Source organism: Dermacentor silvarum, chromosome 1, assembly GCF_013339745.2.
Source record: "Dermacentor silvarum isolate Dsil-2018 chromosome 1, BIME_Dsil_1.4, whole genome shotgun sequence".
Taxonomy (NCBI): Eukaryota; Metazoa; Arthropoda; class Arachnida; order Ixodida; family Ixodidae; genus Dermacentor; species Dermacentor silvarum.
Window position 1 is genome coordinate 224,869,285 of NC_051154.1, and position 23,201 is coordinate 224,892,485.

The 23,201-nt window shown below is 43.8% G+C and overlaps 1 protein-coding gene across 3 annotated transcripts; it reads left to right on the forward strand.

The window, feature by feature from the left end:
* Positions 1-748: 748 nt before the first annotated feature.
* Positions 749-11,265, forward strand: LOC119436837 (SNARE-associated protein Snapin-like). 3 transcript variants are annotated; one of them, XM_049660009.1, is made up of 5 exons: positions 749-1,082; positions 1,627-1,673; positions 2,354-2,472; positions 9,225-9,316; positions 10,941-11,265. In XM_049660009.1, exons 1-5 carry the CDS (start codon positions 928-930, stop codon positions 10,948-10,950), a joined length of 423 nt encoding a protein of 140 aa, XP_049515966.1. In that variant the 5' UTR covers positions 749-927; the 3' UTR covers positions 10,951-11,265. The 3 variants fall into 3 exon arrangements, with proteins under 3 accessions (XP_049515966.1, XP_049515967.1, XP_037559756.1); XM_049660010.1 differs by lacking the exon at positions 10,941-11,265 and having other exon boundaries at positions 751-1,082; positions 9,176-9,303; XM_037703828.2 differs by lacking the exon at positions 9,225-9,316 and having other exon boundaries at positions 755-1,082.
* The last annotated feature ends 11,936 nt before the right edge of the window (positions 11,266-23,201 follow it).

A 23,201-nucleotide genomic window follows, 5' to 3' on the forward strand; every position in this document is an offset into this window, starting at 1 on the left:
AAAATACGTGCTACCCGTTTTACTGCTGGTGGCGCTAAGAAATACGCGTAAGCACTTCACAAAATGGTTTGAAGTGATGGCTTGCGTTGAATTACGGATGCCTGCTTTTGAAAAAGAAATCAGTGAGTGTGTCACTCGATAACACACACACTTTCCACTCTTTTATGGTATTTTTAATGGTCTGCATGCACGATCTTTGCAAAGTTAATGCACACGTTCTTCGTGTTTGTGAAAGCTAGTGACATGAGTTTACATTTTCGAAAGGTGGAAGTGATATGCAAGCATCATATTTTTATGAAACGTTGCGCAACATTATAACATCACTGCCACAAATTTATACTTGCGCTTCAACTTTGCATGATCTTAGAAATTGTGGCATTCCGCTGTTGAAACGTAAAAACCGTGATGTAAAAAAAAATAATAATTAAATAAAATAAAAAAAACAAGCGTGGCGCGTCACAGAATCTCAAAGGCCATGCCTTCGAGCATGGCCTTGCTTGTCTACATACAAGCGAAACGCGCTGTGCGAGGGATGAGATGGACTGGAAAGGCTGAGTTTGTTTCAACAAATTTAATTCAGAGCATTTAAATAGGCAATAATCAAAAGCCAACTCTAAAATACCCGTTGACGCTGTAAATAAATGTTCAAATCCACATTATGCCCATGGTTGCCAGCCTTAAATAGCTTTATATCTCAAAGGCTATGTTTTTGCTGGCAGCACGCTGAAAGCGATTTCAAAAGCCGGACCACGTAATGGCAGCCTTAAGACAAAATCCACTCAGGTGCCGACAGTCATAGTAGTCACAGCAGACAGCAGTAACGCCCAAAGTTGTTTCTTTGTTCTATGGTAACGCAGTAACCGTCAAAGCTGGTGAAAGCTGGTGAGAGCTTGACTCCAGTTAAAGCAACTCGGTGGGTTGGGCCGCATGACAAACATGGATGATAGTGAGAATACAACTTCAGTTGATGATCGCAGTGAGGCATACTCAGAAGCATCTGCCAGAGACTGTTTAGTTGAAGGCATAATTGGCCTTCTGCTTCCAACTGTGGAGCAAATAGACGAACGAGTGAAGTCCACAAGGTGCGTGTCGATGCTCGCTAAGTAATGCCGACGTTTCGTGCGTTTTGAAAAAAAAAAAAAAAAAAAAAATTCGCCAATGCCTAGTTGAAATTCGCAAGTCAATAGAGTATGGGCTAAATGTAACTATTCGGCAATATTTAATTCCTCTGTTGTAAGTTGACCAACCTCCATCAGTTGTATTACGGTCTTCCACTCGATACAGGCGGTTCACCTTTCTGCGTTTGTACGGGACACATTGCCGCGGCGGCCGCATTTTGATGGAGGCGAAATGCAAAAACGCCCGTGTGCTTGCGTTGTAGCGCACGTTAAAAAACCCCAGGTGGTCAAAATTAATCCGGAGCCCTCCACTACGGCGTGCCTCATAATCGGAACTGGTTTTGGCACGTAAAACCCCAGAAAGAAGAAGAATGTACAGGACACCTATGTAGTGTTGGTTCACGCACTGCATATAGCTTTCAGGCCGTATGTTTAAGGACATATAGCCGTAAGGCAGATAGCTTTAAGGCCGTATGTTCCGCATTCTAATCGGATTGTGTACTTCCAGGATCAGTCAGCTAGAGCTTCGGCAACATATTGACACTTTGGCAGAAGGTAAGATGCTGAATTTGCATTTATGACTGTAGACTGTTGTGCTAGTTGGTGTTGTATATTGATCATTACGCTGAGGGGAAAAAAATTGCGGGAAAAAAGAGAGACCAGGTGGACAGGACAGACGATTTTTGTGTTAAACGTGAGAATATTTCTTTCATGATTTCTTCTCCGGGTTCAGTGAACACTTCTAATTGACTATATGTATCAAAGATCAGCATTCCTGGCAACTGTATCGGTATTGCTCGCCTTTCGATGATGCCCTCGCCGTGGTAAAGTTTTTTTTAATGTATGTATATAAAGTTTTCTCCAAAGGCGTGATATGTAATCCTCTCAGAATTTATGTTCTTAGGACTGCATCCACGCACCTCCTCATGCTTTGTTGATTCTCTGGAATTTTCTTTGTAACTCATTGTAGCAACATCTGTATGCTCTACATGAATATAAAATACCTGTCATATGTCTAAGATCACTCTTGATAAAAGTTGGTTCCTGGCCGAAACCAAAGTAAATTCTTGTTTTTCAGTGTTTTAAGAAAAAAAAAATTGTGTGCCACCTACACACATATTTTTCTAGTCGCTCTGCAAACGGTGATGTATCGTATTTGGAGACTGTTTTGTTATAACGATGAGAAACAGTGGTTGCCTAATCGATATCACAATATGACTGGCATTTACTTGCAGACCTTCGGGCATTGTCCGAAAACCAGCAGATACCCTATGACCTCGACAGTTATGTCAAGAAACTTGTAAATGCGAAAAGGAGGGTAGTGCTCGTCAACAGTATCCTTCAGAACACCCAGGTACATGTGTTTCCTTTGGTAGTACTTGTGCTGTTATGCTTGCACATGCACGCCGTCTTTGCGGCCACTGATAACTTTTTAACCTACTCACTTACCCCCCCCCCCCCCTCCCCCTTGTAAATAAGAATGCACCTCCACTCAGCACTTCGACTCAAGAAAGTGGATGGTAGTGCTGCTCCTCAACAAAAGTGGTCTCTGCATTTCAGTGACACTTCGCGACAATTCTTCAGGAGCATAGCGTCTTCTTCGCTCAATGGGTGGCACTGTGCTCCACTCAGCATAGTGGCGGAAGAGCTTTTGAGTCGAGGATTGTCTGAGAATGCAGGGGTTAATCTCTTATTGCATTGTGACATATTGCTATTGGCCACCATACTTCTTTTTAATGAAGCTTGCTCTTCAGAAATCATGTACAAAGTCATGTACAGTGCTCACGGATTGAAACGCGGCAATTTAGGCCTAACCAATGCGCATGCTTTTGTTTCCGTCGGTAGTTAGTGTGACATCGGCGCAATCTCGACTCGTACGCTTAGATCAGAGTCCGCGTAACCTTTCGTGACCAGATTCGAAGCAACATGGCATGGTACTCTCTAGTAATTGCACAGGAGGAGTGTTCTACCCAAAATTTGCCTGTCGCGTTTCAATCCGTGAGCACTGTACATGCCCTGTACATGAGATCTTGGTGGCTCAATGGCTATACTAGTCTGCTGCTGAGTATGAGGTCAAAGGCTTGCTTCTCGGCCTCAGCAGCCACATTTTGATGGAAGTGTGGTGTTTTACCAATTAAGCTACCGCTACCGTGACGGCCATCCTCCGGTATGCTTTTTTCGGGGTATTTGTGTACTAGCTGTAAGTCTGGGAGTATTAGGTAGTGCCGCTCGCGGCCGTGGCAGCAGATGTGAAACATTCTTTGAACTGCAAGCGTCCCGTAGTACATGAACTTTGAAGCAGGCAACTTGCCAATAAACCCTTATTTGGCATCAAACCTCGTGGAATCAAACAAGACAAAAGATCACAGGAAAATGGAGATCTGAAGTGATCAACAGTGGTTGAGCAAGGGCTGTCATTTGAGCCAACATTTCAACATGGGGGACTTGTTTTCATCAGGGCAACAACTGCTTTTCTTGGCAGCTTTCATATGGCCCACACTCCCTGACCCCCAATTGGGGAAGAGAATAGGCAGGTTTGTGAAGGAGGATGAAGGAAGTATAAAGGCTCAATTCAAAAAGGTTGTGTTAGTAAGGGAACAGGGAGAGATGGGAAGTGATTGTGCTGCCGTTTCTTTCAAGAAGTAGAGGTGACAAAACTGAAAAGAATCTTCGCGTGCATGTAGGTGTTTTGAATCTTGTGGGCTTAGTGTTTCTCAGAAAACGGAAAGTAAAAAGAGATAAAAAGAGCTTTGGACAATGTATGAACAAGCAAATATATATATATATATAGAGAGAGAGACAGAGATATATAGAAAAGGATAGGGAGAAGAAAACTTAAAGGGGTACTGACACAAAAATTCAAACTCGAAATAACTGGCAGATTCCATTGCTGTGCGCTCATAGGTATCATCTGTAAAGTATCAATAGCAAATGCAGCTTAGAAATTGTTTTAATTAAATTTCAAAGTTCATGCAAGTGACGAATAGGAACGTGCAGCAACTATTAATGTAGTCATCAGCGTAGGTCCTATTTGTAAACAGTGTTTCATCATGAGTTTTGGCAAATGATTTCGATGACGTGTGATATCACAGGCTTGTCTCGTCATTCAGAAGACGTTTCAGCACTGTTTGCATTGAGTGTCTTGCACTGACTGCACACGAAGTGTACCTGCAAACTTCTTACCATACAAGGTTTACCAGGTCACTGGAGCTGTGGTTGGCGGTAGCAGAGTCCTTCCATGCTTTTCTGGTCACGAAACTGCCGCCTCAGTTTCATATAGAGCCAGCGCCCGCCGCTAGAGGCGCAACCGTGCATGGGAGGGCATGCGAACGCCGCTACCGCTGTGGTTGTGTGTGGGGCAGCCTCGGTATTCTAGCTTTCTCAACTTCCACAACCGTCAGTTTACTTTCACGTAACTATTTTTAACATTCCACATGCTTAAATAACTGCCTGATTGCGTCTTCTGCCATGATATGAGCGCCCGGGACGAAAAAAAAAAAAAAAAGCCGCTCATAACATGGAGCTTGCAGCGGTCTCGGACCAAAAAAAAAAACAAAAAACAAATTCTGGGATTTTGAGCCAGAACCGCGATACGATTATGAGGCACGCCGTAGTGGCGGACTCAGGATTAATTTTGACCACCTGGGATCCTTTAAAATGCACCTAAATTTAAATAAACGGGTGTTTTGCATTTTGCCCCCGTCGAAATGCGTCCGTTGTGCACGGCCGGGCGGTCTCGGTCCATATTTCTTCGTCATTGCCGTTCGCCTCAACACTCGGTAGGCTCCGCTGTTTAATATTTGCCTGAAATTAGACACCGCGCATTCGCACAAAGCGCCAGTGGTCCCACTTATCACCAGATGCAAACATATGGGCTGTTGCACCCCCGCGCACCCGTAAGTAAGCGCCAAATCTCCATTGCGCATAGCGCCAGATTGTTCACCGAGCACAGCTGTTCACTTTCTGTTAAACTGTGGACAGTATCTTATCCGGAGATCAAAAGTGTGAAATTGTTATTGCAAAAGGCTGCTTCTGTAGAATACTTAATGACAATGAAAAGGAAATTGAGCTGCTCCGTGCGCTTCAGATTTCTCTGCAAAACGATGTCATTTCTGAATGAGATTTAGGTAGGATAAATGCAAGACAAAATTCACTACTAAATGTCTTCGGTGCGGCTTTTAGCAACGGATTAAGGTGAACGTGAAGTGTTAGGACCTGCACAGTTGAAACTAGCTGTATTTAATTAGGCAATTGCCTTAGCAAGCAGTCTTTTAGAAGCGTCAGTAAGCCCAGCACTTATTCAAGCTGCTCGTGGTTTCGACGCAGAAACGATGAGACTAGATATTTTGGTTCTTAATGCGCAACTATTTACAGGATGTTAAAATGTTGTAATCACCGGTCCTGGAATTCTTATCATGGTCGAAAAATAAAAAAAAAACTGCTTTATAATTCGATTAAGAAAAGAAATAAAACGTGTTGGTGAAAAAACAACATACAAGCATGATCATTTATTTATCATGTAAAATAAGTGGAGCGAAATACAAACAGCACAAAGAGGTGTCGATCCGGTCATGAATGTTCCACCATTCACAATGCAAGAAGTTGTTAAAAGCACTGATATAATAAGCATAAAGATATAATAATATGATATAATAAGCATAAAGAAAAAAACATCAAACGTGAGAGATATGTCTTAATGGGCAGGAAACAAACACCAGCAAACGAATAGCAATAAATGCACAATGCATAAGATTGTTTCTATAAACAAGAAAGTGTAAAGCATAGGCATTTCATAACACATGGCAAAACAACTCTCAAACGAACACAAGTAGCCACATCACAAATACAGCAATTAAAAAAAAAATGGCTGGTTAGAGATACCACCATTCCACTTCTTCAGCTGTTACTTATCATGCACACACACAACTTGCTCAACAAATCATAATGCAAATATAGCCAACAACAGTGCGCTAATAACCTCCTTACTTATAGCTGCTTATATACTTAAAAGTACATGCAATTGAAGAATTGTACCCCATCAATAGCCTAAAGGACAATGGAAAATAAAACAATGCATATTATTCTGTTAACATTTGCATTTAAAGGAATTCTAACGTTATACATTTCATAGATTGTCGTGGTGAAGGCGCTATTGTTGTAATTTGAACTACGCTACACTAGCATAACACAAATTGAGGTTGCAACAAATCATGAAACAAATGTGTTTTATAATCAATGCCTTCATATATCAGACCTTGCAACACCCTTGTTCTCCTTCATCAGCATTGCAATTTTTTGTAAGTGGTCGCCTTTACACGATAATCGTGATTCCTACTGCGCCCCTTTAACTGGTACCTCTTCAACTGGTTGGTTTCCTACCACCCCCTGCTGGACATGAAGCTCGTCCCTTTGCTTGCATCTGCTTGTTTTTTTCTCTTGTGAAAAAATGCAAGCGGGTCTTAAGAAAAGACTGAACTACTTCTGCAGTTGTGCTTACGAAGTGCGATTTGCAGCCGACAGCAGCTGTAGCAGTACGACTGTCCATCAAAACATTCTCCACAATATTCATGTACACATCAGAACAGGCAGTCAACTGTGTACACTTCCAAATGATCTTCCACAATTTGGAGGAGAGCGACTAGCTGGCTGGAGGGCACTTGTAGACAAGGTCGGAGGCGTCGAAATGTTTCGCGCACACACGCATATACTTCGATTCGAAGTTAAAACCGCCACCTTCCTGCCGCGGTATGGCCCGCTTCCATTTCTCGCGCTGCTCCTTGTCAATAGGCAAACGGAACAACGACACCTTTCGGGTCGTGCCCTTGTAGCCGGAACGGCAACCCGGCACGCAACACGTGTTCGGCATCGTTGTCCCACCCCGCCACTTCAACTAAACAGTCCAGCACTCGAAAAATAGCGCAGCACATGCACAGAACGCACCCAATCATTCAGCTCGCCTCGCACTGCGCAAAGCGTTTCGGTACGCGAACGATGCCCTCCGGTGCTCAGTGGCGCCGCGTCGCGGCAGCTTTGGGCAGCGTATGAACCTCTCCCATAGCGTGACGGCGGAGTTTCGTGACCAGAAAAACATGGAAGGACTCTGGCGGTAGTAAGGCTGGTAGAGACACCTTGTGACGATTTGTCCAACTACAACGCATTTGAATTTTTTTTTTTTTTTTTTTGTCGTGTCAGTGGTGTTGCCAAAGGCAAATCATAAAGGTATGGTACATTAACGATTATGTTGCTGTACATGCTTTACACCAGCAGTTATGTAGATACATTCATTTTCGTTCTTCTAGAATATATAAGTTGCTGTATTAGTTTTGCAAGCTCTGTGGTTAGACACTGCATCACCAGATGTTGCTACCAGCGTTGCTGCTGTACACCTCCTGGGTAACCCAGTAAACTGCAAACAATAGAGACTTTTAAATTAGGGGACGCAAGCCGCTTGCATTTACTTATCAAAACTTTCTAATAAGAAGTTTGCGGACACGCTGAAAAAGTATTACGGGGGTGTAGCAATGCACAGGTTTCCCACCAAACTAGCAGATGAAACAGGAGTACAGATGGCATGGTAAATGGCGTGCCAGCGTGCGTCACAGGTCTGGGCACTCACGTGATTATCGCTGTTTTCAAGCATGCTTCGTACGTCACGATGGGCTCTTCTAAATCGAAATCGCAACTCATCGTAACATATGAGCATAAAACGAAACAATTGTCATGTGCTGGAGCAATTTGTTTCTTTACCATAATTACTGAGTCAGTAGCTACTGATTAAGCACAAAAAACAGAGTGTCAAAAAATTTTGTTAGTACCCCTTTAAAGAAAACTGAGTTGTAGCAAGAGGTGCCCAATTTTAAGTACAGATGGGAGATTAAAGCAATCAGTAGGAGTACACATATTGTTAAAAGTTGAGAGAAAGAAAACGGATGGACTAAATATAAAATAACTAAACGAATGAAGAACATACATAAAAAAATAAACTGTGAATGATAGTAATTACTGTATTAATTAGTGTAATGAAAACATTTGTGAGCTCCCTTTTAAACATTTATTCCTTTTGGTTGTAGTGCATTGAGCTTGTGGATGAGATATGGCTCTTTTGTCTCGCCCAGAGACAGAAAATGTAAAGTCGTATCTCTTCCACAAGTTAAATACATTGCCAACACTGCAATGCATACACTACTGTCGCATGAAGACAGTGGACAATGAAGCCAAAGAAAGCTTAGGTGAAATTAAGTTTTTTTAAATTGAAAGTAAAAATTATAAGAAAAAGGGGAAATGAAAGTGTGTGATGTAATGTGTTGTTTTAAAAGAAATAAAATATTTGTTCTCTAATTTGAAGAAACGTTTTCAGGCGTGTTGGTAGTATGTTTCCAAGTCACCAAGTTCATCATTTGCCACTATTTGTCACAATGGTGCATTCAAAGCTACGGTCCATTGATAAAAAGTTTCAACATACTGCCATTCTTTCATCTAGCCGCTGTCCTCATCCTCCTACTCTCCCGCCATTGCCCGTGCGTGATTGGCTTACTAGTGTGGTCACATGGCATTTCCATGTGACGGAACTGATCACTAGTGCCCCCAAAAGGTTCTAGAGTTTTTTCACATAACAGGGTTTGCACCAACATATGCTTGAATAAGGACTTACTGCACAGAATATACAGCTTCAAAACAAGATTGGTAATTATGAATGTAGTATGATATAAATTAAAACCTATTTGTTTTTGCACGTATGTTGAGAGGTTTGGAACCTTCTGGGGGGTGCTGAGGCTCTCAATTAGAGTAGGAGGTGAGTGGGAAAGGGGAATGGTGCTACCTTAAAACTTATGTAGGGACTTCATTCAAAGCCGAAGTGTGACAGTTCTCTTAGCAGTTGGCACACCAGTGTAATTTACTTGTGCTTCCACATGTGACCTTCTTAGGGAGGCCGCCAAAGTGTATGTGTGACATATGAAAAATCCAAATGGAGACAGTGGTGCCAAAGTATGCTTTGTTAAATAAAAAAGAACAATGGATTCACTTCTGCAGAAACTTTCTACGGTATTGGCTTTCAGATGTGTAGCTGGTCATTCAAGGACCCGTGAAAGTACATTGTTTTTGCAGAATAACAAACACCAAGGTGAAGGGGCCCTGAAACACTTTTTGAACGTAGTAAGAAAATGTTGCCGTTCTATTCACAAGGCTTCTGTCAACATGTGAGCCAAATATTATTTCACTGCATGCAGCATGGAATTTACAATTTCGTGTCAAAAGCAATGCAACATCACTTGCTCTCTCCTTCACAGTGTCATCATGTAGCGTCATCGCAAACAGCTCGACCCACCAGCAGTTGTTGGCCGATTTCGTGATCACGAGAAAATCCTCAGTAATACGTTTCATTTGAGTTAAATAAATGAAAACCACTGTGGTTTACACACAACGATAGCGCATTGCTGCATCTGCTGTGCGTTGCCTCCGAGATGAAAAGCATAGTGTAGATACTGCAGCCCCCACATGGTGCCGCTGCGAGCTGTCTTGCTGCTGAGACGTTCAACCTTTGGGAAGCTCCAGCGGGGCATTGCTCCCTTGCCATCTCCCCTGTGTAGCTTCCAGCACGATAGTGGAAATGAAAGGAGAAAGAAGGCCACTCATTGGTTTGCTAAGTATGCCTAACTTGGCTTGTGCTTGAAGGCATCCAAACATTTCTTGCGGCAGGAGATTTGCGAAGCGACATAATTTAATAATGTCATTCTACAATTCATTAAAACATTGTTTCAGGGCCCCATTGAGGTACATAACAACCATAGGTGTGTTACATTTGTAGTGGCCAGTATTATCTTTGTCATTCAAAGCTTGCAATCACTGAGAAAGCAACATTGCCTGCCTGGAACGAGGGTTTTGGCATCGCATTAAGACAAAGTTGGAAGTAGGGTTCAATGTTTTACCCTGTTCCTTGCTTTTGGTTTGATGTGGACCAATGCAATTAGCGCAGCCTTACATAGATTAGTCATAGGTGCCTCGTCAGAGTTCTTGCTCACTGTTGCCGTGAATCCTTACAAAGCATTCTTAAATCCCACCTCCAGACTGCCTTAATGCAGTCTGGCCAAGTGTGATGAAAGTTTGGGCTGTGCAAGCAGCTTAGTTTCAGGTAGAGTAGGTATAGGTTTAAACGCAAAATTTGGCCTCCGTGCCAAATTTTACGTTTAAAGTACGAGTGGGTGCATCACGAAAAGCTTGCAAAAGTAGATGATTTTGATGCCAAAACTAAAGAACGCTGCAATTACCACTTGCCGTAAGTGATTCATGAATCAGAACTCGGCTCCTTGGCATGAACTCTATAAGGCGCTACCTGCGGATGCCTTTAGCGCACTGAAAAATGTTGGAGGCGACTTGCTGGAACTTTTGTCATATTCGTTGACTACCAGGTGTATGTGTCGTCGGCTTAGGTGGTAGCTAGAGGCTGCTTATCAGAAAATTGAACAATTGTCAGCCCTGCAGCTTTGCCAAAATTGCTTCAGTAGTATATACTAATTTATTACCAATTCAGCCTGAGTGAAGTTTCGTTGCAGTTGGCTTTTGGCCCATATTTTGGGAAATGTTCTTACGGAAACTGAAGAATTTAGTTAAATCTATGTAGTCGGCACACTTCATAAGTTCTCATTCAGCAGCCCAACTGATGTAAGTCACTTTGGTGCCGACTGTTGAATGAGTTGCTGTTTGAGCTTAGCATTCATTTCTCTTATTTCTTTTTTTTTTCTTTTGTGTGTTTTTCTCAACAACAAAGCTGTTTTCGGGAGTCTGCATTCATATTCATTGCTTCCTCTTCTTTTTATTTTGAAGGAACGTCTGAACAGAATCAACCAGAGCATCACCCGTGAAAATGAGAGACGTACAGCACTCTTGGAGCCACAAGTTTCTACACCAAGCGAAGGATAGCTCTATGTACTGCCTACTATGTTATATTGCAACATTCCTAGGGATCAGTGGTATTGCAACCACATCAACAGTTTGCAGAGCTTATGATAATCAATATCCGTTCCACATCAAAGCATAGACGTCTTTAACGAACACATCCTTGTCATTTTGTGTGCAGTGCACAGCAGTAACATGAAGATATGTTAACTGTAACATGATATTCTAATTGAATACAGTAAGCATACCTGTGCATGTAGACTTGTTTGGCTTTGCAGTGGGAATGATAAATGCACCAATGAAGAGGGTGCTGCATTAGGTGACTGTACAAGCGGTAATTTTCCCTTGTTGGAAGAAAGTGAAGATTCTTGTGCAGATGATCATTTATGTTGTGTATATGTTGAGTTGTGCAACCAAAGCTACATCTGAAACAAGTGTATAGCCTCTGTTTTTGCCCATAGTAGTGCAGCCTATACACCAAACTGCTGACTAGTTTCAGCTAGCAACAGTTGTGATATTGTAATAATCAGTAGGTTCTTATTAATGTTAAATTAATGGTTTATTTGGGAGGGTAAATTAATGGCACAATATACACTTAGAGTTTAGCAGCTTCTGTACAGTGGTTATAATGGATAATGTTGACAAAAGAGCCCGACATGCTAGGCTGAAGATTACGAGCACTTACCTATCACTGTATATATTAAAAAGCAACCTGTAAATGCAAAATATGCAGACTTATGTACATTTGATGTTCAAAATTCTTTACTGTTACAGTTGGTTAGGTTGACAAAAGATACCTTTCATTTTTTAGCTGTCAGCAAGTGAAACCTTTGTAGATTTTCTATGAAGCTTCTTTTTTTCTTTGTCTCTTAGTTAAACAACTGCACTTTTATTTTGGCTGTTTATTATTTTCTGTGCTAGAAGAAAAGCATGTTTTTGCAAAAAGAAAGGCTACTAACTTTGAGCAAACTTGAAATATGGATTTCAAGTTTGCCATCAGGATTTTTCCATGATTGATCAGCTAGCCAACTTGGTTGGTAAAAAGACACTAAAGAGAAGCACTAAATCATTTTGGACTAGGGGTTTGCTCATACTCTGATACGTGAATAGATATGGCGAATCAGTTATGCGGAATCCCGCTTGGTGGAGGAAATATCATGCAAGGTAAAAAATTGTCATCCACCTGAATGTAGCACCAAGCTACAAAAGAAACCCATACGAGTTTCTCAAAAAGAACGCTTCGCAGTTGAAGAAAAATTCGTCCCGGCCTGGGATTCGAACCTGGGACCAACGCCTTTCCGGGGCGGTCACTCTACCATCTGAGCTATCCAGGAGGCTAGCAGATAACGCGAGGGCGAATTCATCGACAACTCGAAGCACAGGGACACTGAATATGGCAAATGAGTTCTGCGGAATCCCACAAGGTGGAAGAAGTCTCATGAAAGGGAAAGATTGTCATCCATCCGATTGTAGCATGAAGCTAGTACAGTAATGTAGCTTAAATCAACAACAGATCAACATGCTGGCCCATGGCGGTGTAATAGTGAAGTACACGACAACAGAAAATGAAAACATACTTAAGACAAAAATGCATGCTGTCCTTGCTGCTAGTTTACTTGCTAATAAAAGTAAAAAAAACTCCAGAGCGCAAAGCCATTCACAAGTTATTGTGAAGAAACAAAAGGTTGGTCCATGGACTCTGGCTTCTGTAGAGTGCATAATTCCTGTATGATGTATCCTACAGCTCTGAAGTTGTGCTCGCTGCTGGCGCTTGTAGCTGGAATCGCCAAGATCTTTCTTGCAAGTTTGTCAAGTTTTGGATAGTTATATTCCTTGCCTTTCCAAAACTCCAGAAGTTCTGATTTGAAACTTAAAGATTGAGCATGCAGGTACTTGCTAATTTCATCCTGGTCATGCACCGTGTTATCATCAGTGTTGCCAACTCGAATGTTTCCATGCACTGCATTTTTGCAGGCCGCTCTTCGGACTTGCTGCATGGTGTTGGAAATTCAAATGATTTTCTCAACTGCCTTGCATGTGCGTGCACCTTCTCGCTCTTCTGACGACAGTATTTGCAGGTGCCTGAATTGAGGTCACAGATATGTTGCGACTTTATGATGCATGGCAAAGTTTACTTTGGTGGTCGAAAAATTCCATGTGCATAATTCAATCTGATATTTCCATTGTTCTTGCTGAAGAATCATGTGGCCTCTCAAGGCTTGCAATTTTTGCCTTGTGCAGTATGGCAAGTGCAACGTTGGACGTCTGTCGGCCTCAAGTGCACGTGTAGCTTCTTATGACCCCAGAAAAGTGATCAGAACCCTTACCGTGTTCTTGCTAATGGCTTCCGTGCAGCATTTCTATATTTTCAAATTGGCAGAACATGGATCTGAGGATCGCAAGTTTAAGAGTTCCATTGTGTTGGGACCTCCTGTAAAACTCCGCTGCTGATTTGACTGGCTTATTCACTTTATTTGAGGAATATGACGAGACATTTCACTTTATGCAAGTTCTCGTACGTCGAATCGGCCTCTTCTGCAATGAATTCCTCGGCAAAAGTGTTGCGGAGAACCGTGTCCAGCAAATGGGTGCAACAGTTCAATTGGCCATAGGGCTGTAAAGCGCAAATAGTAGTCGCATTCTGATCGGTGACAAATATTGCCTTGGCCAAGGTGTTGCTGCAGATGCCAAGTTTGACAAACCGACGCAACATCTCTTTCCAGATGTTCTCAGCACTTCTCGCTTGGGAAATCGCACGTGAAGAGCACGTGCGAGTGCAGTTTCCATTCGTCATCGATGTAATGTGCGGTAGCAGTCGTGTAAGAAATTTTAGAGCACTGCTTTTAGTTGGCGTCCCTCATAACCAAGCAAACGAGCACAGCGAAGGATAAAAGAGCAAACGCGAAGTACAGTGGAGAGTGAAAGACGGCGATAGCAAAGAGTGCACGAGGAGGAAAGCGGAGGAGGGTGCAGTGGAACCATGAGGCGGAAAGCAGACTAAGAGGGTATGGCGAAAGAGTGAAAAAAAAAGCATGCCACGCAATACGAGCTCTGCAAACTAACACCTGTATGCCATACAACCCACCCTGGCGGATACCAGTGTTCGCACTGTGGAGAATATGCCTTGCTGTACCATATATCTATAAACGTTGGTTTTGTCCAGTTCAAACCTGCATGACCAGCAGCAGCTGGTGCGGTCGGGCAGGCGGCTGCAGCCGTAGGACTCCTGGTCTGAGGGGTCCCCTCACTGGCACGACACGGAAGCAAGAAAAAGCAAAAGCTCTCGTCACTAGTGTCTTTTTATTTGATCTATTTAATGTGTTATCCTTCTCAATAGAATTAAGATCAGAAAATCAAAATAGTTTATTACATTGCGAATTTCGTTAAATCATTGTTAATTATATCGAGTGTTGACTATTTTAATTGTCTAAACTTTCTCTTTAGTGTCCCTGTAAAGCCCAGTGGGAAGCATTTTGCGGTGTAGTCCCGCGAAGTGCACCAATGAGCATGCGACATCCTGCAGCAAGAGAGGATGCAGCAACTTCCTCTCGCACCTGAGCTATCCATGCCATCAGGTGGTGCCAGCAAAGGAGTGCTCATGCCATCTGTCATCGTAGCTGCATAACTGCAACACAGAATCCGCCATCACGTATGTGTTGTGCGGGGAAGCAAAACTTGAGCGGCAAAGTTCTTTCTTTGCTTCCAAGTTCGAAGCCTGAGAGCTTGCGAGAAAAGATGATCACGTAGCACTATGGGAAGTATGCGCAGGTCATATCAGGTGCAAGCACACAATTAGGATCATATCACAGGATAGTGTATCATTTTTGCAGCCATAGCTGTACTGGGCAGTGCCATGCCGCTGATCTGAGGTGCTGTGTGCGTTGACTATTTTTTCTTGCCCTTGGAGAAGGCACTGGAATTTTGGTTTTGGTTTTGCATGGTTGTTGACGGGGCTTTTTCTTTGTTCTTTCACATACAACTGCATTTTTAAGACTAAACATAAGTGTAATTCATCATTCACAGAGACTAATACAAGGGTTCTCTATAAAAAATCCAGTATTGTTGCACTGTACTGGACTATCATAGTGAAACGTAGTCCGTGGAAGTTGGCACCTTTCACAAAACAAAATGAAAGCCTGCCGCAGCTGGCTATTTGCGAGTTGATTTGACAGCTCAAAGTGGGCATTGCTATACGGCTTCCTTGTTTTTTCTTGGCTGATCCCATTCACCCTTGAGCGTGTCTCCTACCTTCCACCACTGCCATTCTTTCTTCATCCATTGTCTCCAATTACAGAGGCTATGCGTAGATGTGCATGGATCTCTTGTAGCTTTCTGCAACTCATGATTAGGGGTTGAAAGATATTGGAGCATGGACATTACCTGCAGAGAAGGTCACATGTTAACAAGCATACAAGCAGAATGGGCAACTTTTGGACCTTTCACATTCCAACCACTTGGCTAGAGAATAATAGCTGCGTACATGGTACACAGTGCCTAGCCAGCACCACTTAGACTTTATACGCTCTAGGTGGTGTTGGTCTTGCTTGGCCACGGCACTTCCCGGTGGTAAGCTAGCTGGTCCAGTAGCAGGGATTTGTACACACCCTTACACACTCCCCGGAGGAGGATCCCGACACCGCCCCAAAAATTATTCCAAACCAACCCCCCCCCCCCCTCCCCTCTTACAGACAGGCACTCATCTTGGGAAAAAATTACGCTGGTCCCATGCACTGTGGTAATTGCTTTAAGAAATCTTTACTCTTTGCGGAGGTGAACGCTACGTACGTGGCCCTAATTTTGAGACCCAATTTTGATGTTCAGCGCGCAGACGACAATGCTACAATGCGACCTGCATGGAGCGGAGGAACCTTGAAGTCGAGGTAAACGCAAGACACGTCCGTGTGTTTTCGTTTATGCAACTTCCGGCACTCAGAGTTGCGCGCCGTACTATAGTCATGGTTAATGAATATCTACAGGCATTTCACTGTCGTCACGGGTATGCTATGTTCGGCCGTACACGCTCCGTCGCATGGAGCTGCCTCTATTCGCCGCTATCAAAACAAGATCTCTTGAGCCGATAGCAGTGTCACTCTAGCACCAGAACCATGAACACGATCTTAACATCAGATAGATGTTGCATGATGCCGGCCCATGTAGACACGCTGATGAAAATTTCTATGAAAGCTCCAAGTATCCTCAATATTGGGAACGCAACAGAAGAAGAAAAGGAGGAATATTTGCAGCTTGTGCACCAAGCCTACATGATGTGGGCCAGGAAACCACATCGGGTATTGTACATGCGTGCGAGGTGATACAGTGCAACTGTATAGTTCGTGTAGTCCCAGTTTTTTTCTTTTTTTTTTTAATTATTATTTCGTGTGGTTGGCTTATGTTGCCCCCCCTCAACAGATATAACCAATAATTTCGTATCCCCCCCCCCCCCACCAGCGTTCTGGTAACACCCCCCAAAAATCGAAATTCTGGATAAACCCCTGCCCTTCGGTATGTGTGCCCATTGCGCTCAAGGCGCACTTTAAGAAAAGAGAAAAAGAAAAAAAAAAACAACTTGAGTTGTGTGATGCATTATCCACCCTTAAAATCTAGTCTGGTCCAGTCTATTGGCCTTAATGAGCAGGCGATAAATGGCAAAAAAAAAACTTATGGGACGTACGTGGCTTTGAAAATCAACTTCCTTATTTCTTTATGGATTTTGATGAAAATTGACACAAATGTTTAGAATGTCTCCCTGATGCTTCTTTAAATGTTTCAGAGTGATACCTTTAGAAAATTTTATTCGGCAGAATTTTTCTACTTTGAACTTTCTGGAGGGCCTGGGGCGCTTAACGCTATAAAGGCTTGTTGAGTATTCACTGCATAGCTAAATGCGTGCTGAAGGTCGTGACAATCTGCTTCTTATTTTTTAAAATTTTTATCGCTACACAAAATTTTTGGATTGTCATTTTTGGGGTTACCTTTGCATCAAGCTCACTTTTGGAGTGAATGATTAGCCACGTCATAAATTTATAAAAGGTAAACATTAAAGAAAGCGAATGTCACGACCTGCACTGTAGCTCAAGGAACGTGACAAAAACAGCAGTCAAAGTAGGCTTAACGTAACAAAGAAATCAACTCCATAAACAGCAGAAAGGCACAAAGAAACTGTTTTTAGCAAATGGCTCTCAAAGTTTCACCTTCTCTTCGGTTCTCTAAAAGGGCACCAAATTTGTAGTCTTTGGTGCGTTTTGTGATGTGTGGCTTCTTGGACATGGGGCATCTGGTGTGGCGTGCCTTCGTTGCACATTTATTGCGATAGCAATTATATGGACACTTCAACCAGATTTCTGCCGTCGGCGGCGCCGTGAGGTTCCGTATAGATTCCAAGGGCTCGCCGCGCGCCGTATGCGCGAGCGAAAGCGCGCGGGGGACGCGCGCGCTATCACGGAGAGCGAACGCACGGCCGAAAGCAAACGCGACCGTCGCGCGAAAGGCCGTGGGGGTATGGGAGGGAGGCGGGGCGACGCTGTGCTCCGGCACCAAAGGCGTATCTTGCAATCGGGCGTAAGAGGAACTTGCCACTCCCACGCGAAAGCAAGAAAGCGGGAAGGCAGCGCGGGGAGGGAGGGGTGGGCGCAGCTTCTATTCTGGCAACTCCGTTCGTACTTTGCCCGGCTGTGGCCGTCGCCCGCACGGTCTCTTATCTCCACACGGCTCTGACCTTTATATGCGCTGTGCATCCGCCGCTCAGTTTCCTTTGAAGCGATAGACCGCACGAACCTTGCCCGCTGCGGCGGCTGCGATTGCTGCCAGCGTTTTGACAGTCGTCTGCGGTCATTCAGTGTGATCTATTCATGTTTGCTTGTGCGCGCTGACACCACGCTTGTTAATTCAGTTAGTAAGCGAACGTGTCCAAGTTTATGCAGCCGATAAAACTACTATTCCTACTCCGAATAGCTCTCTACTAATTTGCTATCGCAATGGATGCTTCGCCTTTCGGGCGAAACTGCGACTTTTTTTTTTTTTTTTTTTGGTACGGCATTCTTTACTGCGCTGCTCTACATATAGCATGCATGGTGCCTGGGCTTCAAACCAATTAAGTGAGTTGCGCAGAACTCTGTTTGGGCATGAATATATAGTTCCAGTGTTGTGCCTACAGACTGCCTCGTTGATAGCAGTCTCCAGTGCAATCACTGACTTTTTTTTTTTTTTTTTTTTGTAGAATATCGACCATGTTACTGAATGAAGGCTCTGGGCAGCCTTCCAAGTCACCTTCCTTTCTTGACAATGGCTGTGGAGCTTAGCATCAGGGAGTCAAGATCGATAGGCAGCAATGCATCTGCTAGGTACATTCCATCTTGTACTTTTGTATGATGCCGCACTTCTGCAGCCAGGTGTATGTTCCAGCCCAAGGGGCCTAGTGAACCGAGCTCATGATGCGGTTCTCTATGAATTAAGCGGCGGTATGATAGATATTGTTACGAGATATCGTGATGTCGACACGCGATGTGCTTAGTCGCGCCGTCCGAGGTGCCGATACGCGAAATGTCTAGCCGCGGGCTCGAGGAGTCGACGCTCGATGTGCTTAGTCGCGCAGTCCGAGGTGCCGATGCGCGAAATGTCTAGCCGCGGGCTCTAGGAGTCGACGCTCGATATGTGCTTAGCCGCGCAGTCCGAGGTGCCGATGCGCGATATGTCTAGCCGCGTGCTCGAGGAGTCGATGCGCGAAATGTCTAGCCGCGGGCTCTAGGAGTCGACGCTCCATGTGCTTGGTCGCGCAGTCCGAGCTGCCGATGCACGATCGAAATTAATGCTTATGCCAGGATCGGAAAAGCCCGCGCGCGATGTGCTTGATCGCAAAGTCGGAGACGCCTATGCGCGAAATGCTCAGCCGCGTTTCCGAGGATTCCGCGCGCGAACTTTGGTTGCGAAGTCCGCGTCGCCGGTGCTCTGAATGCTTAGCCGCGGGTTCGAGTCATCCATGAACGGAGGGATCAACCACGCTACTTCGATGTCTGCGTAGTGCCCGTTTTGACAGTCGTCGACAGTGGATTCGGAACTTCTTTTTCACTGGGGGAGCCACAAAATAGAAAAAAAAGAAAAAAAAAACTGCCAGACCATCATCACCATCATTTATTCTCTTTGAGTGCCCAACATTTAATAAGCACAATCAACACACATACATAGAGGTAATATTGTTACTAGGATGTAAATAGATGTAATAAATATTATTATTATATTATAAACAAACTACAATTTGGTTTACTAACTGCTGCAAATTAAAAACGTAGTGCATGAACTGTATGTTTTGTGCGACGTTTTAATTGTCAAGTTATTAACAAGTAACCATAAGTCGTAAACGTGGTCAAGAAAATTACGACGTGCGCATATTCGCAAATTTTCTGTAGAAGTGCTTGTAATTTTGCCCTTTGACTGGGGGAGCCATACTCCCTCATTTGTTGATGGGGAGCCGTCGCTCCCTTCGCTCCCCCTCTTCCGTCGCCCCTGCTCATCGTGATAACGGAGTCTGTCCGGAGCGCGCGAGGTGCGAAGTCCGCAAAGAGCAGAGCAGACGACGCCGCTACGGAGCGAGTGTCGGACCAATGGCGAACCGCGCTGGAGTCACGTGGCGGGTGCGGCCGATCGGAGAATCCGGAACCACCTTGTATGAGGAGATAGCTGAAGCGGCAAATTTGAAGACGGAGAAATGCGCTTTCCGACGAGACCAAGATGACGGTGCTCCTTTGCGCCGTTGCTTTTCCCCTATAAATTTTGTAAACGTTCTAACTTCTATTAAAATGTTACCCAGTATTCAGTGAATAGTATAAGAATGGCCATGTGATTTGGACATGATCATTGAAACAGTATTCCACATTCAACTGTTTTTTTTTTCTTCTTGATTTAATTTTGATCTAGGACCCGCGGAAGTAGCGAGGGAGCAAGACCTCGAGGAGCATAACGCACGAGATTAACGTAGTGGCCGCGTCGCGACGAAAGCTCGTCCTCCCTGCGTGAGGGAGCCTTATCGATTCTGCAGGCATTCTCAATAAAGTTGTTCTCTCTCTCTTGATTTAATTCGAGACACAGGCCTAGTTCGTTACAGTAACCATTAAAATTAATTTGTTGGTTTCCCTGAAAGAAGTGGAGTAGCATGGCGCAGCACTTGCTGCTCCAGCACGATGTGCTGTTCAGGGTGCTTGAGCTTGAAGCAAGTACTTGAGCAAGCACTTGATAACACGATTTTTGTGCATATTCTTAATATAATCAATCCTCATCTCATCTTGTAGTACTGATGCCTAATGTCGTCGTGGGCAATGAACCTGACAACAGACTGTCCCTATCAGTGCCATTTGACAGTGGTGCTCACTGAATTTTGTTAATTACCTTTCATGATGCGGTGCATCGATCTGCTGGACAAATTAAATGCAATCTTCATGACAGTGTCTGACTGCTGGAAGAGCTTTTTGTTTGTTACAGTAACATGTCGCCATTAGAAGCTACGAACTCGTTCCTGACCCTGAAAGTACATGTTCTTAATGCTGCATTCGTAATTGTGGCAATCTCTGCAGATTGCTCTGTCTGACAGCTGAGGCTCTGAAGTTACGCTGAACATTAAACATGCTTGACGTGGTATGTTGGCCATGTAGAAGAGATGCTGTCATGGCTTGCAAATAAATTTTATATGCAAGCAAGCAAACTTTCTGCTATAAGGCCATACGCAAATACAGCCACACAAAGTGGATGGGGCATCACGAAAACTGTAGACATTCAGGTGACTGTGCAAGATGTTTTTCTGATGGTGTGTTTATAACATAGAAACCTTGTGGGTATATAAGTCTGGTGACACTGGTTAGGCCTACCTAATAGTTATAAAGTTTGCTTCCTGTCTTTAACTGAACTGGAGTATGCTTTCCATGTAGGCGCTCAAATTTCATAACTATGTAACATGCTGTGAAGCAGGCAAATGTCACTGAGCTATCATCACATGGCGTTAGTGTCACTTGGATGCTGTCACATAAGAATGCACTTGATGACGAGTGCATTCGAAGAACTCACTTCACTTGGTTTAGATTTCTCAGGCTCATCAATAGCAGTTGTATAAAAAAACAGCAAGAAAGGAGACAAGAGTTTGCTATTTTTTTGTCAGAAATTCCAACTGTATTTGTTTCAATCAACAAAAAGAATAATCTTGCCCTCTGAGTAATCAATTTCAGTGCTGGATAAGCGTTTACAACAACGGAACCGTCACTGCTGCAGCTTCGTCGAAGCCGTCGACTTGCCGGCCTCCCGCCATCTGCCGTGACCGTCTTCGACATGCCTGAAGAAGGAGACCGTTTATCACCCTTACGAATGAAGGGGACCATTTATTGTAGGTCGCGAAGTGAGCGCAAGAACGGCCAGCTGTTGTTGTTGTTGTTGTTGTTGTTGCCTCAAAACATGGCTCGTACCCACGAGGGGGATTGGCCACACTGGATAACATGCACCTAATGTTGTTGTTGTTAGCTGGTTGATCAACTCAGCGTACGTCGTCCTCCTCTTCTTTTCCAACCCGGGACCGCAAGCACGTTCACTGGTCATCGTTCTTCTCACTCACGCGTGCGTGCAACAATATATTACAGCGAATGAGAAAATAGCCCAAGTGTGCGATGATGTTGCTACTGAAACAGTTTCTGTGAACGTCATTTAAGATGTGTTTCTAGTAAAACAATATTGATTACCTCCTTTTCAAACACCATAATCATTTCAAGTAGTTTCTGTAGCACTCAATTGTCAGTGTCGTCAATTTTTAGCTACCCTTTGTTTTTTCATGTAGTGTCGAGCCACCAAAATGGCACTTAGTAAAGCAATGTACACTCGTCCGAAGTGGCACTCAATTCCTGTCTGACCAGGGCTATGTCAGCCACCTTGAGCTGTACACATATGTACCCATTGAAGAAGCTTAAATCCTTGTCACACTGACAAATTTAATTACACTTTGCATTATTGTCACTTGGGCGTACAGACTGTATCATGACATTTACTGGCAATCTGGCATGCACTGTGCAATGCACTTGACATCGTGTGCGTTCAGTTAACTCACTTCACTCATTCTGACAGTCTAAGTGCACAGACAGCATTTGTAGGAGTAAACAAAAATACAGCTCGAAATGAATGTTGCTAATTTTGTGCACACATTAATACAACTGTGCTCAGGGGCGGATCCAGGTTTTTTCTGAGGGCGGGGTCAGCTTCTGTCAATGATGATGATGATGATGATGATAGTAGCCTTTCTTATTTACCGAAATTCACCGTTTCTGCTCACGATAAACCCGCGTTTTATACGGCTAGAGCAACACCTGTAGCCCACCGTGGTGGCTCAGACAGCATTGCGCTGCTGAGCACGAGATCGCGGGATTCGCGGCAGCCGCATTTTGATGGGGGCGAAATGCAAAAACGCCCGTGTGCTTGCACGTTAAAGAATCCCAGGTGGTCAAAATTAATCCGGAGCCTTCCACTACGGCGTGCCTCATAATCAGAACTGGTTTTGGCACGTAAAACCCCAGAAAGAGGAAGAAGACCTGTAGCGAAACCAGATATCGGTTTCTCCGAGAAAAGGACGTTACCCAATACAGCCATGTGCCTGATAATGCCGGGTGTTCAAAACTAAGCTTTATGCTTTTCTTAAAATTAGGCACTGGGAGGCACACGAAGACCACTTGTGCAAATAAGTTATCTGGCCAGGGGGGCACAAAGTGCGATGATAATTATCGCTGTGAGCAGCCCAATTAACTAAAATTGAACAATTATTTTTTGTCGACTGCAGTAAGTGGGTATGTTTGTACGAGGCAGTCGTGTTTATTACTGCAGTCAATAAAAAGTTAATTATTCAATTTTAGTCAATTCGACTGCTGACAGCTAGCGATAATTATGATCTCACTTTGTGCCCCCCTGGCCATGACTTATTTGCGCAGGTGGTCTTCACGTTCCTCCCAGTGCCTAATTTTAAGAAAACCATAAAGCTTAATTTTGAACACCTGGTACATCTAGCCTGTATTGTTTCTTAATAAAATTTGGGATGATCTGTTGCAGGTTCGTTATAAATGCGTAAGCACGGGTCCATCTTTGGAGTTCTGTTGGGACACCTTGTTTTCTTTCAGGAGGTTCAATGTGTTCGGCTGAGACACCTCGTTTGCTTTGGAGCTCCAACGCGGCAAC